Source organism: Tupaia chinensis, unplaced genomic scaffold, assembly GCF_000334495.1.
Source record: "Tupaia chinensis unplaced genomic scaffold, TupChi_1.0 Scaffold000567_1, whole genome shotgun sequence".
NCBI classification, from domain to species: domain Eukaryota; kingdom Metazoa; phylum Chordata; class Mammalia; order Scandentia; family Tupaiidae; genus Tupaia; species Tupaia belangeri.
The window spans coordinates 3,767,071-3,779,945 of NW_006160080.1; the positions used below are offsets into that span (position 1 = coordinate 3,767,071).

Sequence of the window (12,875 nt, forward strand, 5' to 3'; positions counted from 1 at the left end):
TTTTGTTTGTTTTTTTAAGAGAGAGAGGGAGAAAGGCAGAGATAAGGGAAGTGAGGGAGAGCATGAGAGGGGTGAAGGAGTGGTTTTGATGGTTTCACCATGTCGCCTTATGTCCCAGCCTCCCAGTTAGCTAGAGTTACAGGTGTGCCATGTACCTGGCCCATATTAGGCTGGTCTGGGAACTGAATCCAGATCTTCCACATGGCTCTAGCCTTACACGGTTGCGCCTTACCACCTCTACCACCGTGGCTGGGCTTTCTGTGGTTGTTAATGAGAAATTCTAGTGGTCCAAATGTTTCATAATAGTCTAGAAAACCTCTTTATCCAGAAATGTGTATTGTATTGCCTCATGGTTTCTCCTTCCTCTAATGCAGGAAGCTTGCTGTGTGGGCCTGGAGGCCGGCATAAATCCCACAGACCACCTCATCACAGCCTATCGGGCTCATGGCTTTACCTTCACTCGTGGCCTTTCAGTCCGACAAATTCTCGCAGAGCTTACAGGTTTGCTATTAATTTACAGACTGAGGAAATGAGTGTGTTAATTTCTCAAATATCTCCTAAGATGCTAAGCTTTATGAATTTATATTAAAACCTTTTTGAGTTTTGTGGGTTTTTTAAAACCCTCTCTCATTGGGTGCCCTGGTACTTCTGTTGTGCTGCTTTTGAGTAAACTGACCATTTGTGAAGTCATCTGACCCCTCAGATAAGTCAGTGCAGTGAAATCAAAATAGAATTTGTTTTCATCAAGCATGGCAGCAGAAATCTAGCAGTCATAGAAAGTAAAGCGGGTTGAAATACTCCTTGGTGTGTGCACTGTTGATTCCACAAGTCTCTCTTACTTCTTTTTTCTCTGTTCCCCTTGACTCGGACTATTTAGTGTGCCTAAGTAGGAGAATTGGGAAGATATTTGTAACCGACCAAAAAGGAAAGCCAGTCCAGGGTACCCCACTAACATCTGAAGGCCACTGAGTAGAGAGCAGGACAGGTTAGAAAGTTCAAGGATGTGGGACTAGTCTAAACACTTTGGAAAAGGACAGGGAGACAAGGAAGGACATATATTTGCATAGAGGGACAGATGCTTAGAAGTTGAATTGGTCTCTGAGTTCTCGTGGTTGAGCCTGGAGGTAAATAACTTGGGGTGTGGTTTTGTTTGCTTTGTATGTTGGGTTTTGATGTACATGTGTGTGTTTTGCCATTCCTAGGACGGAAAGGAGGTTGTGCCAGAGGGAAAGGAGGATCCATGCATATGTATGCCAAGAACTTCTACGGGGGCAATGGAATCGTTGGGGCTCAGGTAAGTTGAGGAGGAAGAGTGCAGGCTTCCTTAGATTTGGCCCTGGCCCGTGTCTTCAAAAACTTCCACACCCCAGAGAACTTCCCTCTGAAGTATTTCTGTACTGTTGGGGCTTGGTTGACTTTGAAGGAGCTCTTGCTTTAGACTCTGCCATTTGAGCACTGACCAAGTAGACTTGGATGGTGATTCAGAATTTATCCTTTTAGGTGTTTATTGTTTTCTAAGTCGGCAGGAGCCTCTGGCAGTAGTTATACCTTCACCTTCGGATTATATCTCAGTGCGTCAACAGCTTAATCACATCAAGTTCACACTACCCCTTCCTGCTCATAGCCGTTGCTAGCACTGGTACCAGATGGGAGGGGGCAGGTGATCAGGGTCTAGGGGCTTAATAATCATCCACAGCTGACATTGTCATTATGAAGTTCTTGTCGGTGAGTGAATGGATTAACAGCATAAAATTATATGTAGATTGCTTTGTTTACTTTGTAATATGCTATAATTCTATTGTATGCTTTTTGAAAAAAGCTAGGTTTCTGGGCCAGCAGGTGGTGTAGTGGTTAAGACGCTGAACTCCCACATGGTCAACTATGGTTCGAGTTCTGGACCCAGGGGCTTGAAATTTAGGCTGGGTGTGTGTGGACGCATGCCCAAGATCCTGCGAGGAGAGTAGAGGAGAAGGGATTGTGGCATCGCCATCCCCTTTGGGGAGCGATTTCTCACTTCTGTTTCTCTCTGTCTCTCCGAGAAGCACATGCACCGTTTTAGAAAAATCTCTCGAAAGATGGGACCAGCAGTTAGCATAATGGCTATGTCACTGGACTCCCATGTAGTCGACCACAATTCGAGTCCCGGACCCGGTGGCTTAAACTCACGCTGGGCGCGTGTGCGCCCAAGATCCTGAGAGGAGAATGGAGGAGAAGGGATTATGGCGTGGCCATCCCTGGAGGGTGATTTCTCGCTTTCTGTCTTTCTGTTTCTCTCTGTCTTTCTGGCGAGCACACGTGCCCTATAACAAAAACCTCTCAAAAAAGAAAAAAAGAAAGAAAAATCTCTCAAAAGAAAAAATAACCTAGGTTTCATTTTTTGACTCTTTATAATTAGAAGTTGAATCTTTGAGTGCAGAAACGGTATTGCTTACTGGTTGAAGTAGAATATAATACTGATTCACGTTACATTACCAGTTTGTTGAAAATATCAGGTGTATGGCAAAGAAAGTTTATAGCAACAGTGTAATTTCTGTCCCAAATTGTGAATTAAAATTCAGAGCATCGATAATTCCCTTCATGGATTTTTCCCATTTCTTTCTTGGTTGTCCTTACCGTTAGGTGCCCCTGGGAGCTGGGATTGCTCTGGCCTGTAAGTATAATGGAAAAGACGAAGTCTGTTTGACTTTATATGGTGACGGTGCTGCTAATCAGGTGAGTCTACATCTCTTAACTTTCTAATAACAATTAGTTTTATTTACAAAGTGTTCAGTATTCAGGAGTTGACTTTGTAAAGCAGTGTATTGCCTGTTAGTTGAATTAGCGATTCACATAGCAAGCTGGAGTTTGGTTTAGGGCCAGAGATATGCCTCTTGGCATATTTCACAAGAGCGTCCTTATAAGGGAGCTTTCCTGTGCTCTGCAGACACTGTGGGATGGGGGCTTTTCCTTTTCTTTTTTTAATTTCAAACCTGTGACAGACCTTGCTATATATGCAAACTCATTCTCTCAGTTGCCAGCAATGGCAGATTCCAGGAATGGTCTGAGAGCCCTGGCTCTCAGTTTCTGTGCTTCTCCTCTCATGGTCTGATGACCAGCCAGTAATCGTGCTCTGTGACATGCTGATTTTCAGCATTGATTCCCTCTGGTTACCCTGTGGGTCTGATGACATCCATAACAAAGCACCAAACCTGGCAGCCACACATCTGCACACTCATCTTTGCCCCAGTCTGTTCTCTACCTGTAGTGTGGCCTCCCAAGACACAAGTGGTGGCGCTTGCTTTGTTCCTTCCCTTAGTTGCAAGAGCATGAGCCTGCTGAGTCTCCTCACTGGCCCCCAATGCTCACATATTCCTTCCTTCCCTCCCACAAAAAGCTTGGTGTAAGAAGACGAGCTTTTTCACCCTTTCTGAAGCCTGTCTATGCTTGGTAGAGCAACAGCTGTCCTGGATGATAAAGTCTAGAGACACAGGTAAAGGGAAACCACTTGAACTTTTTACACATGCTTTTAGGGTCAGATATTCGAAGCTTACAACATGGCAGCTCTGTGGAAATTGCCTTGCATTTTCATCTGTGAGAATAACCGCTATGGAATGGGAACATCTGTGGAGAGAGCGGCGGCCAGCACAGATTACTACAAGAGAGGCGACTTTATTCCTGGGCTGAGGGTAAGGACAGTTGTCACAGAGACAGGGCTGCCCCTCATACCAAGATGCCCTTGGACATGCTCCTGACATGCCGAGGAGACCTGAAGAGTTTGATATTCTTACGTGTGGCCAGATCACCTGAAAGTAGGAGTTTTCAGCAGTTGGATTGATGCTTTGCCTTTTCCACGTTTGGTAACAGGTTGATGGAATGGATATCCTGTGTGTCCGAGAGGCGACAAGGTTTGCAGCTGCCTACTGTAGATCTGGGAAGGTAAGACTCTCTGAGACTTCCTCTTAGGCTCCGCACTATGAAGTTCTGACATCTCTCTTTGAGTTAAAAGATTGCTTTTACATACCTATTAGCTATTCACGGGTAGTTGCCACTTGCAGTGTGTAAGGTCGAGGCCCAGTGCAGTCGGGTGGATGGGATCCCTTTGTGAGAAGTCCGGCTTGGTAGCACACCCTTTGGGAAATAGTCACATTTGCTTCTTAGGCATCTTGCCTCTGTCTTAATCATGACAGTCTGTTTTGCCTTTTGGTTTGACTAGTTTATGTGCCTTCTTCCCATCCCCACCCTACCCCCACTAATCATAAGTCTTTTGAGTGAACAGATTGGGGGTCCCCACAGTACCCTGCCTAGAACTTTGCTGTGTACAAATTTAATGGCATGGTTAAAGGATGTCATCTTAGTCTTGCTGTTTCAGTCTTGGGACTCTTAACCCTTTCAGTGTATGGCAGTGAGGGAGAAGGGAACAGTGGTCTAAAAAAGAGGCTTGAGTAGCTTTAGCACTAGGATACATTGAGAAATAGCGCTTCCTAAACCAGCGTTCCACGCTTGGAAAGCACACTCAGGGTACCTCCCTGTCAGGGACATCCCTGTGTGGAAATTGGGGCAGTAATACAATCAGATGTGGCTCTCAGTGAAGATGTCATCAGCAAGGGAGCCAGGAGGGAAACGTAGCCATGTTAAATAAGAAGATGAGCCCAAGAACCTAGAGCAGGGCCGAGAGGGCAGGTGGGTCGTATTAAATTGGGGGCTGAGCAGTTTGTATCAGCAGTGCAAGTGAGGGAGCCAGGTCCTGGGGTGAGCAGTTTCCCCATGTCTCTCAGTTCTGAAAAGACTGTTGGGGGTGGGGTCTGACACTGGGTGGAACACAGTCAGTGGTTTTTAAATGCCTTGACTTTCTCAGTGTGACCAGTGTGTGATCTTAGAATTAGGGGAGGGTCTGGAAACTCCCTTATTACCACCAGCCCAGCCCACTGTTTGCAGATGGCTACTAGGTAACGTAACACAAGGAACAGGTGACATTTATTGAGGGATTGACATGTGTTAGGTTATGCACTAAGTATTGTGTAGATGTATCTTTTTTTTTTTTTAAGAATTATTTAAATTTATTTATTTTTAAAAATTATTTATTTTTAAAATTTGACCAGAGAGGGACAGAGTGGGGAGGGGGGAGAAAGCAAGCTGCCAGGTTCCAGATGCAAGCTGCAGTGGGCCGTGTGGGAGTCCGGCGCCCTTTACCACCACACCACCTGCCAGCCCCTAGATGTATCTTATTTACTCTTCATAGTTCTGAGTTACTGTTTTTGCCCATTTTGCTGATGAGAAAACTGAGGTGCAAAGCGTTAGGGTACATAGCTACTCTGTCTCAGAGCCAGGGATGGAACCCAAGCACTTCGACTCAGGGGCAGCTTCTCCACTCCCCCTAATTTTATTTTTTTTTAAAGAGAGTTTTTTTTTTTTTTTTTTTTTTTTTTTGCTGTAGGGCATGTGTGTTTACCAGATAGACAGAGACAGACTGTAAGAAATCACCTCCCAGGGGGATGGCCACCCTGCAATCCCTTCTCCATTCTCCTCTCAGGATCTTGGTCACGCACACACATGAACCTGCACCCGGCATGAGTTTCAACCTGCTGGGTTCAGGACTCAAATTGCGGTCGACTATGTGGGAGTTCAGCAACACAACTATTACACCACCTGCTGGTCCCACAGTCCCCTAATTTTAGCTACTACCACAAACTATCCTGGGGTCCATGATCCATCCCCTCCCCTCGATGTCATAGCCTTCTTTTAGAAGTGGGCTCGTGTAACAGGAGTGTGCCACTTGGTGAGGCACAGCAGCCGGGCTGGCCAGACTCCTAGCTGAGACACAGGGTTTAGGTAGCAGAGGTCGTTGGTGCCTGCCAACCTTCTGTTACGCACCAGCAAGATGGGGAACAGCAGTGGTTGCCAGCTCCTGTGTGAAACTGCATGAACAGGGCATGAGGTGGAAACCTCCCTCTCCCGTATTAACAGGCTTAAAGGGCTCTGAAACCTGCCTGGTGCTTTTTTGATTCAAAATATACAGTTGACAGATTGCTCTGTTAAACAGGTTCCTATTACAAGTGAGAAGACTAAAACATGCAACAAGTAGGTGATAGAAATGACAGCACATAACTTAAGAATCAGTCAACCGATAAGAATTTCTTGACAGCTCAGCAAGACGTGGCAAGAGTAATTGCGTGCTAAGAGGGTGGAGGCTGTGGGTCATTGGCATGCCATTCTGTCATCTTTCCTAACCTCCCATGGGCTGTTTCAGGGGCCCATCCTCATGGAGCTGCAGACTTACCGTTACCACGGACACAGCATGAGTGACCCTGGAGTCAGGTATGTCCTGGGGACCCTGAGCATGGCCTCTGGCCTAGGTGGACCTTGAATGGTTCTTCTCCCATGGAAAAGCAAAACACTCTGACACTGGCTTTTAAAGCCAGGAACTAGTTTGCTTTATTCATCGGTTTAGTTTTGTTGACCTCGAGTAGCTATTGAAGTCTTAGTCTGAAAGTAGCGTCCCTAAGAAATGGGCTCCAATATAAAAAGCATTCTGAACATTCCTGCAACGTGTAGTATAGAAATGTTCCTGTGAGGAGTAATTAAGCTAATTTGTAACTTCATTGTAGAGGGAAATTGTCCCAGGACACGGGTCTGATGGCAGAGTAGCAGGTTCGGGGGCATTTAGCCTTAGTACACATTGCCCCAAATCTGCACACTGCGTGCTTGACCTGGAGAGGATGCAGTTTGGAAATGATCTAGCTGGTGTAGAACAAGGCCAGCTGGCATGTGGGGTGTTCAGTAAGTTGAAATATGTCACAAAAGCTTAGGTTACACTGGGGTAGTAGGGATTTTACTTGTTTACTTAGTAGCTCTGTCATGTAATTCTGCAGTCCCAGGTTTGGCACAGTTTGAAACCCATGGATTTAGTCAAAGTAAACAAACCTTTGTTTGTAGCCTTCTAAGGGAAAAAGTTGTAGAGAGCACATTATATGGAAAAGTACATTCTGTGTGGTTCTGTTTGAAACAGTGGTAAGAGTCCTTGCTTTTAGTAGTATTTCCAATGAGGAAGGAAAGGGATCTGTTACGGAATTAAGATGCAGAGCACGTGGTGTTCAGGTTGTAAATAGCCACACCTCTTTGGGATCATAAGGGAGAAAAGAAAGGCATGTGTATCTTCCTCTGCTTGGCCTTCTGATACCGAGTGTGCATTTATCACCACTCACAAACCATCTTCACTGTCCCCATTGGGGAGCACACAGGAGCCTAGGTGGTTGGCCAGGTGGCACACTTCCATACCCTTCCAACCCAGATCACAGCAGTCCACAGAAACTCAGCCCGCATCGTCATAGTGCTAGATAGGCCGTGTGCATTGCCAGGGTACAGGTCTGTGAAAGGTAGAAGCAGCTCTTGTGGGAACGTTAGGCTACTTTTGTGTACTTTGAACGTATAACTCCGCCACTTCTGCAGTGACCTAGGTACAGGTGGGCCCCGTCATTTCAGAACCATCCTCTGTGTTTCATTCTGTTGTGGCAGTCTGGCCCCATGAAGTAGTTGCTCTGCTGGAACCATTCTTCCTCATGTATTACATTTCCCTCCCACCAGTTATCGTACACGAGAAGAAATTCAGGAAGTAAGAAGTAAGAGTGACCCTATTATGCTTCTCAAGGATAGAATGGTGAACAGCAATCTCACCAGTGTTGAAGAATTAAAGGTACAGTCATTCTTGGTGGTTATATAGGTTGGCTCTCCTTTCCAAGCAATTCCCCCACCCCTACCAAGTTGTCACCAACAGATGGCCTCAGAATCATGCTTGAGTTTCTCCAAGCCTGGAAAGTGATGGGTCGTAATTAATTCTAAAATCCCAAAGGGCTGTTCTTTTAGGTTCTTCTGAAAAATTAATAGCATTACTCTTTATTAAGATTTTGGTAGGCAGTGAACTACCTGAATAGGAAAACATGTATTAGGAGAGGACATTTATTCATCGAATTGGCAAAGCCTGTAAATCCTAGAAATATACTTTGGAGTTTGAATTCCTAAACAGTCCCTGGGTTTGTGGGGTTTTTTTGTTTTTAGTTTTTTTATTTTTAAATAGAGTCTCACTGGCCTAGAACTTGTGGTCCTCCTGCCTCAGCTTCCTGAGTAGCTGGAGTTACAAGTGTATGCTGCTGCACTCGGCTCTGTTTTTCAAAGTGATTAAGTCTATACTTAAGAATCTAAATAACTGTCATTAATTTGAAAAGTAAAATCAAAATTAGTATCATTAGTACTGCAGTACTAGTTGAAGAGTTAATCTGGCAACAGGTTCTGTGTAGAACTCTAGTTGGTATCTAAGCTGCTGTTTATTCAAAATTTCTTGCACTGTAATCAAATCTGATTTTTAGGAAATTGATGTTGAAGTGAGAAAAGAAATTGAAGATGCCGCCCAGTTTGCCACGGCTGATCCTGAGCCACCTTTGGAGGAACTAGGCTATCACATCTACTCCAGCGATCCCCCTTTTGAAGTTCGTGGCGCCAACCAGTGGATCAAGTTTAAGTCGGTCAGTTAATGGAAGACGGTGTGTGCCGGATGGTTATGCCTGCACTGGGCTCTTCAGCTGCAGCTGTAAGGAACTCCTGTTTTAACTTTATTAAGGAGGAATAAAACCCAGAAAAACAGAGGTCTTGTAAAGTTTCATTAAGACTTACTGTGTCTAGACTAAATGAAAGGGATAGTAATTGCATGCAGGTTGTACATTGTTGCATTCAAAGATGTTATTGAGTGCTTATATAGTGTGAATATTATACAGATTTTAGATTTATGCAGACCTAAAATAGTTCTATTTGATTTAGTCATAGACTTTCAACGAGTACCCTGCAGTTTGTTACTAAAAGGAAGAACAATTTCTTGACGCCTGCCCCAGCTCTTCCACCTGTTGGGCCAGAGGCCATTCGCTCAAGGGGTCGGTGCCATGTCCCCACAGAAGCCCCTAAGTGGCCACCCCATTAGTGTGCTGAAACTAGGGTTCACCCTGACCGCCATTTTTTCACAACAATACCCCATATTTATTATAATCATTGCAAAGACAAAATAACTTAACATTCAATATAAATACAAAGCTATTTTCTTAATAGTTACAGTCATATCAAACATTAAATACAAGGCACAGTCATATCAGTCTTTTCCAAATTTCAGTACTTTACCAACTGATAGCTTATAGTACATACACTAGAATCATGATGCCCAGCTTCTTTATTTTTAAACACATGCTGCTTCACTTTCCAGCAAGTGCTATAGGATATACTTTTTTAAAAGAAGTAAACTGAAATCCATCTCTAGGGATTTCCTGATATGCTGGACTGTCAAATTAAGGCTCACTGTTCTCACAAAACATATAGTACTATGTTTTTCAGTAATGAGTTGTAAAGGAAACATTTCAATAAAGACAATCTTTGAAACTGAAAGTTCTTAAATTGTGAATCAGACAAAGGTATTTTTCGCAGAGAAATGCAGAAGACCTGGCATGTACGTTAACAGAAGCTGTGGGGTACGGGCTCCCTCTGTCCCGATGTAGCTGACTGTGCTGATGCCTAGTCGTTGGCAGAGGGCTCTTGAGCCAGTCTTCTGTGCTGCGAGACAGCGCTCCAGAGCCTGCAGAGGAGCCCACCACTAGGAAAGAATAGGGTCATCTTGAGCACCAGAAAAGAAGTGTGTGTGAACCAGCAATACCAAGTACTTCTGTTGGAGTCCTTACAGAGCTCCAGATTTGTTTGGATTTGCCATCTGGTCTTAAGAATGTGTCTTTAATGAGACAAAAAACATATTCTCTTCATGTAAGGAGGTGGCACTGTGTCTCAGCCATGGTGGGGCATGGCCTTAGAGGTACGTGCAAGGGTGCTGGTGGCTCAGATAGAGTTGGCTGTGTAAAATAGCACAGGGTGCAGTTACGGGATTGGATCAGGTGTGCTGCTACCTTGTGGCTCACCTCGGCCCACTCCCAGCCAGGCATGAAGGGCAGGAGGTCTTGTGTGTCACCCTCCTACTTGTGACTTTTCCTGCCTGGTAAAACTCCAGAGTTTGGAGGGGGAAAGCTGAGTAGTGTGTTTTCTGATTTAAGCTTTAGGAAAGACAGTTAATATACACAGAAAATACGTAACTTTCTGTTAGACAGACTCTTTTGAGACTTCTCTTACCGTAGTCTGAGGTATCTTAGATCTTCTTTAGTGATATCATTGAGAATATCAGAAAGTGTATAACCCTCCTCAACAATCTGAAACAAACACCAAATACATCAAATACATAACTGCTGCGCAGCTTTTTGGAGTATAAGAATGGGGTTTTTGTCTATAAATTTACCTTTTCAATTGTATTTGCATCTGCCCCTTGCCGTTGCAACCAGTCTATGAGCTCTTTGTCTGTTCTCTGCCCATGAGGGGGTGCTGGGTTCTCTGTAATGTCTGTAACGATTACAAAGTTTTGTTGTATATTAACGCCTAATCATAAAACTTCAAAAGTAACAAGTTGAATGTAATAAACTATTCCAGACTATAAATGTGATGTGAAAAGCAGATTGATTATACCTGTATCACTCAGCTGCGCTAATACATACTATATACTTTATAACTCTTGGATTACTTTTCCAGAGAGTGGAATAACCATTGCTTGCGATACCTTTAGTGAGTTTGGGATTTGATGTGTTACCTATCATTTGAAATGCTCGTTCCTTTTTTTGCTTGTTTTTTTGTTTTAATAGGGTGCATGTGCTTGGAGAGAGGGGAAGTGAGAAATCACCCCTCAGGGGGAAGGCCATGCTGCAATTCCTTTTTGTTCTTCTCTCTGAACTTTGAGCAAACACACAGAACTGGTATGTTTTGTAGCTGCCAGGTCCAGGAGTCAAACTGCACAGTTGGCCATGTGAGATCCACCTGCTCTAATCACCACACCACTGGCTGGCTCTCTACTATCTTTAAAATGCCTTTTCTTAGGACTCATACCCCTAATTGTACTGGAAAACAGTTGTGGGAATAGATTTTAGTACTGAGATTTGCATCACAGTTTGCCCGTTTGACATTCCCAGTCAGGCTCTTTTTTTTGGGGGGGAGAGGTTTTTGCTATAGGGCACGTGCACTCGCCAGACAGAGAGAGACAGTGAGAAATCACCCCCCAGGGGGGATGGCCACGCCGCAATCCCTTCTCCTCCATTCTCCTCTCGGGATCTTGGGCATGCACGCACACGCGCCCGGCGTGAGTTTAAGCCACCGGATCCAGGACTCGAACCACAGTCGATTACATGGGAGTCCAGCGACATAGCCATTATGCTAACTGATGGTCCCCCCAGTCAGGCTCTTAAGGTATAACTTAGGCAGTAACCCATCCTTTTTAGGTATATAACATTTCCAGTTTTAAAAACGACAGCATCATGTGACAACCCCCACAGTCAAGACCCAGGAATTTCCATCACCCCCAGAAATTCTCACATGTCCTTCCCTCCCCCTTTGGATTGGTTCTCTGTCCCTGTAGTTTGCCTTTTGCAGAGTACTAAGTGGAATCATGGTGTGTAGCCTTTTGAACCTGGCTTGTCTACTTGGCACACTGCATTTACAATTCATCCATGTCGCTGAATGTATTGCTAGTTCCTTTTTTTTAATTGAGTAGTATTCTAAATCTACTGGAGTTGTGGTTTAATAGAAGGTTACCTCAACTGTCTTCAAAGCAGACTAGAATTATTGAATTTTAAACAGTCCCTCTCGTGTAGACATACTTAAGTCAGAGTAAGTGGAAAATGACTCACCGTTAGGTTTAAATTGTAACTGAAGGTGATACAGTTGTTGAGTTTTCTGTTCTAAAGTTTGTCGTAGAAGATTCTGGTACTCTCTCTCTTTTTGAACTAGGTGTTCCAAAAGTCTGGTTTTAAAAAAACAAAAACAAAAACAACTATCACCTGAGAGTCCAGTACCCTTCAACTTAACCTGAACATGAGAAAGAAATGAAAATGGCACAGTACTAACCACCTAGAGAGGGAAGCAAATGTGTTTCTTCCAAGTCCTGCAGATCAGGCTTTACCTTAGGGAAACCTTCCTCGTGTTTTTCCTTCCCTTGACAGCAAACACTCAAAGCGTGGGTATATTTTTGCAACGGACTGAATGTGTCCCCCAAAGTTCAGATATTGGAATCCAAACCCCCAAGGTGATGGTATCAGGATGTGGGGCCTCTGGGAGGTGAAGCACAATTAGTGCCCTTATACAAGAGACTCCAAGATTCCCTCGCCTCTTCCACCGTGTGAGAACACTGCGGGAAGATGGGTAGCTGTGAACCAGGAAGCAGAGCCTCACCAGACACTGAATCTGCCAGTGCTTTGATCTTGGACTTCCTAGGCACCACAACTGTGAGAAATAAACTTCCATTGATCATGAGCTACCTGGTCCACAGCATTTTGTTACAACAGTGCAGTAGAACAGTTGTCTGTGTGTCCTGAGTCAAAATGTATCTGTATGTGCGGGAACCAGCAGTTAGCGTAATGGCTATGTCGCTGGACTCCCACGTAGTTGACCGCGGTTCGTGTCCTGGACCTGGTGGCTTAAAACTCACGCCGGGCGCGTGTGCGTGCGTGCCCAAGATCCCGAGAGGAGAATGGAGGAGAAGGGATTGCGGCGTGACCATCCCCCCTGGGGGTGATTTCTTGCTTTCTGTCTCTATGTCTCTGTCTGTCTGGTGAGCGCACGCGCCCTACAGTGAAAATCTCTCCAAAAAAAAAAAAATTATCTGTATGTGGAACAGCACAACACAGCCAGAAGGATGAGGTGGTGGTTTAAACCTGCCTAAGTCAGATAAGGCGCCCCAAGCTAGAATGGTTAGGCCCTTTGCTCCTTGTGGGGGGAGGGACTAAACCCTGAGGAAAGAGGCCTCACAGGGGGGGGGGGGGGGGGGGTTGAAGCAATGC

At 44.7% G+C, this 12,875-nt stretch overlaps 2 protein-coding genes across 2 annotated transcripts in view; one reads left to right on the plus strand and one right to left on the minus strand.

The window, feature by feature from the left end:
- PDHA1 (pyruvate dehydrogenase E1 subunit alpha 1) overlaps window positions 1-8,730 on the plus strand; it is a gene marked incomplete at its 5' end in the record, with an annotated part of 10,372 nt that extends 1,642 nt beyond the window's left edge. The window contains 8 exon segments of the mRNA XM_014591370.2: window positions 375-501; window positions 1,203-1,294; window positions 2,620-2,712; window positions 3,510-3,665; window positions 3,844-3,915; window positions 6,227-6,294; window positions 7,561-7,669; window positions 8,340-8,730. Coding sequence (XP_014446856.1) covers window positions 375-501; window positions 1,203-1,294; window positions 2,620-2,712; window positions 3,510-3,665; window positions 3,844-3,915; window positions 6,227-6,294; window positions 7,561-7,669; window positions 8,340-8,504 — 882 coding nt within the window.
- Window positions 8,731-9,554: 824 nt separating this feature from the next.
- MAP3K15 (mitogen-activated protein kinase kinase kinase 15) overlaps window positions 9,555-12,875 on the minus strand; it is a gene marked incomplete at its 5' end in the record, with an annotated part of 118,727 nt that continues 115,406 nt past the window's right edge. The window contains 3 exon segments of the mRNA XM_014591371.2: window positions 9,555-10,205; window positions 10,292-10,392; window positions 11,727-11,839. Coding sequence (XP_014446857.1) covers window positions 10,125-10,205; window positions 10,292-10,392; window positions 11,727-11,839 — 295 coding nt within the window.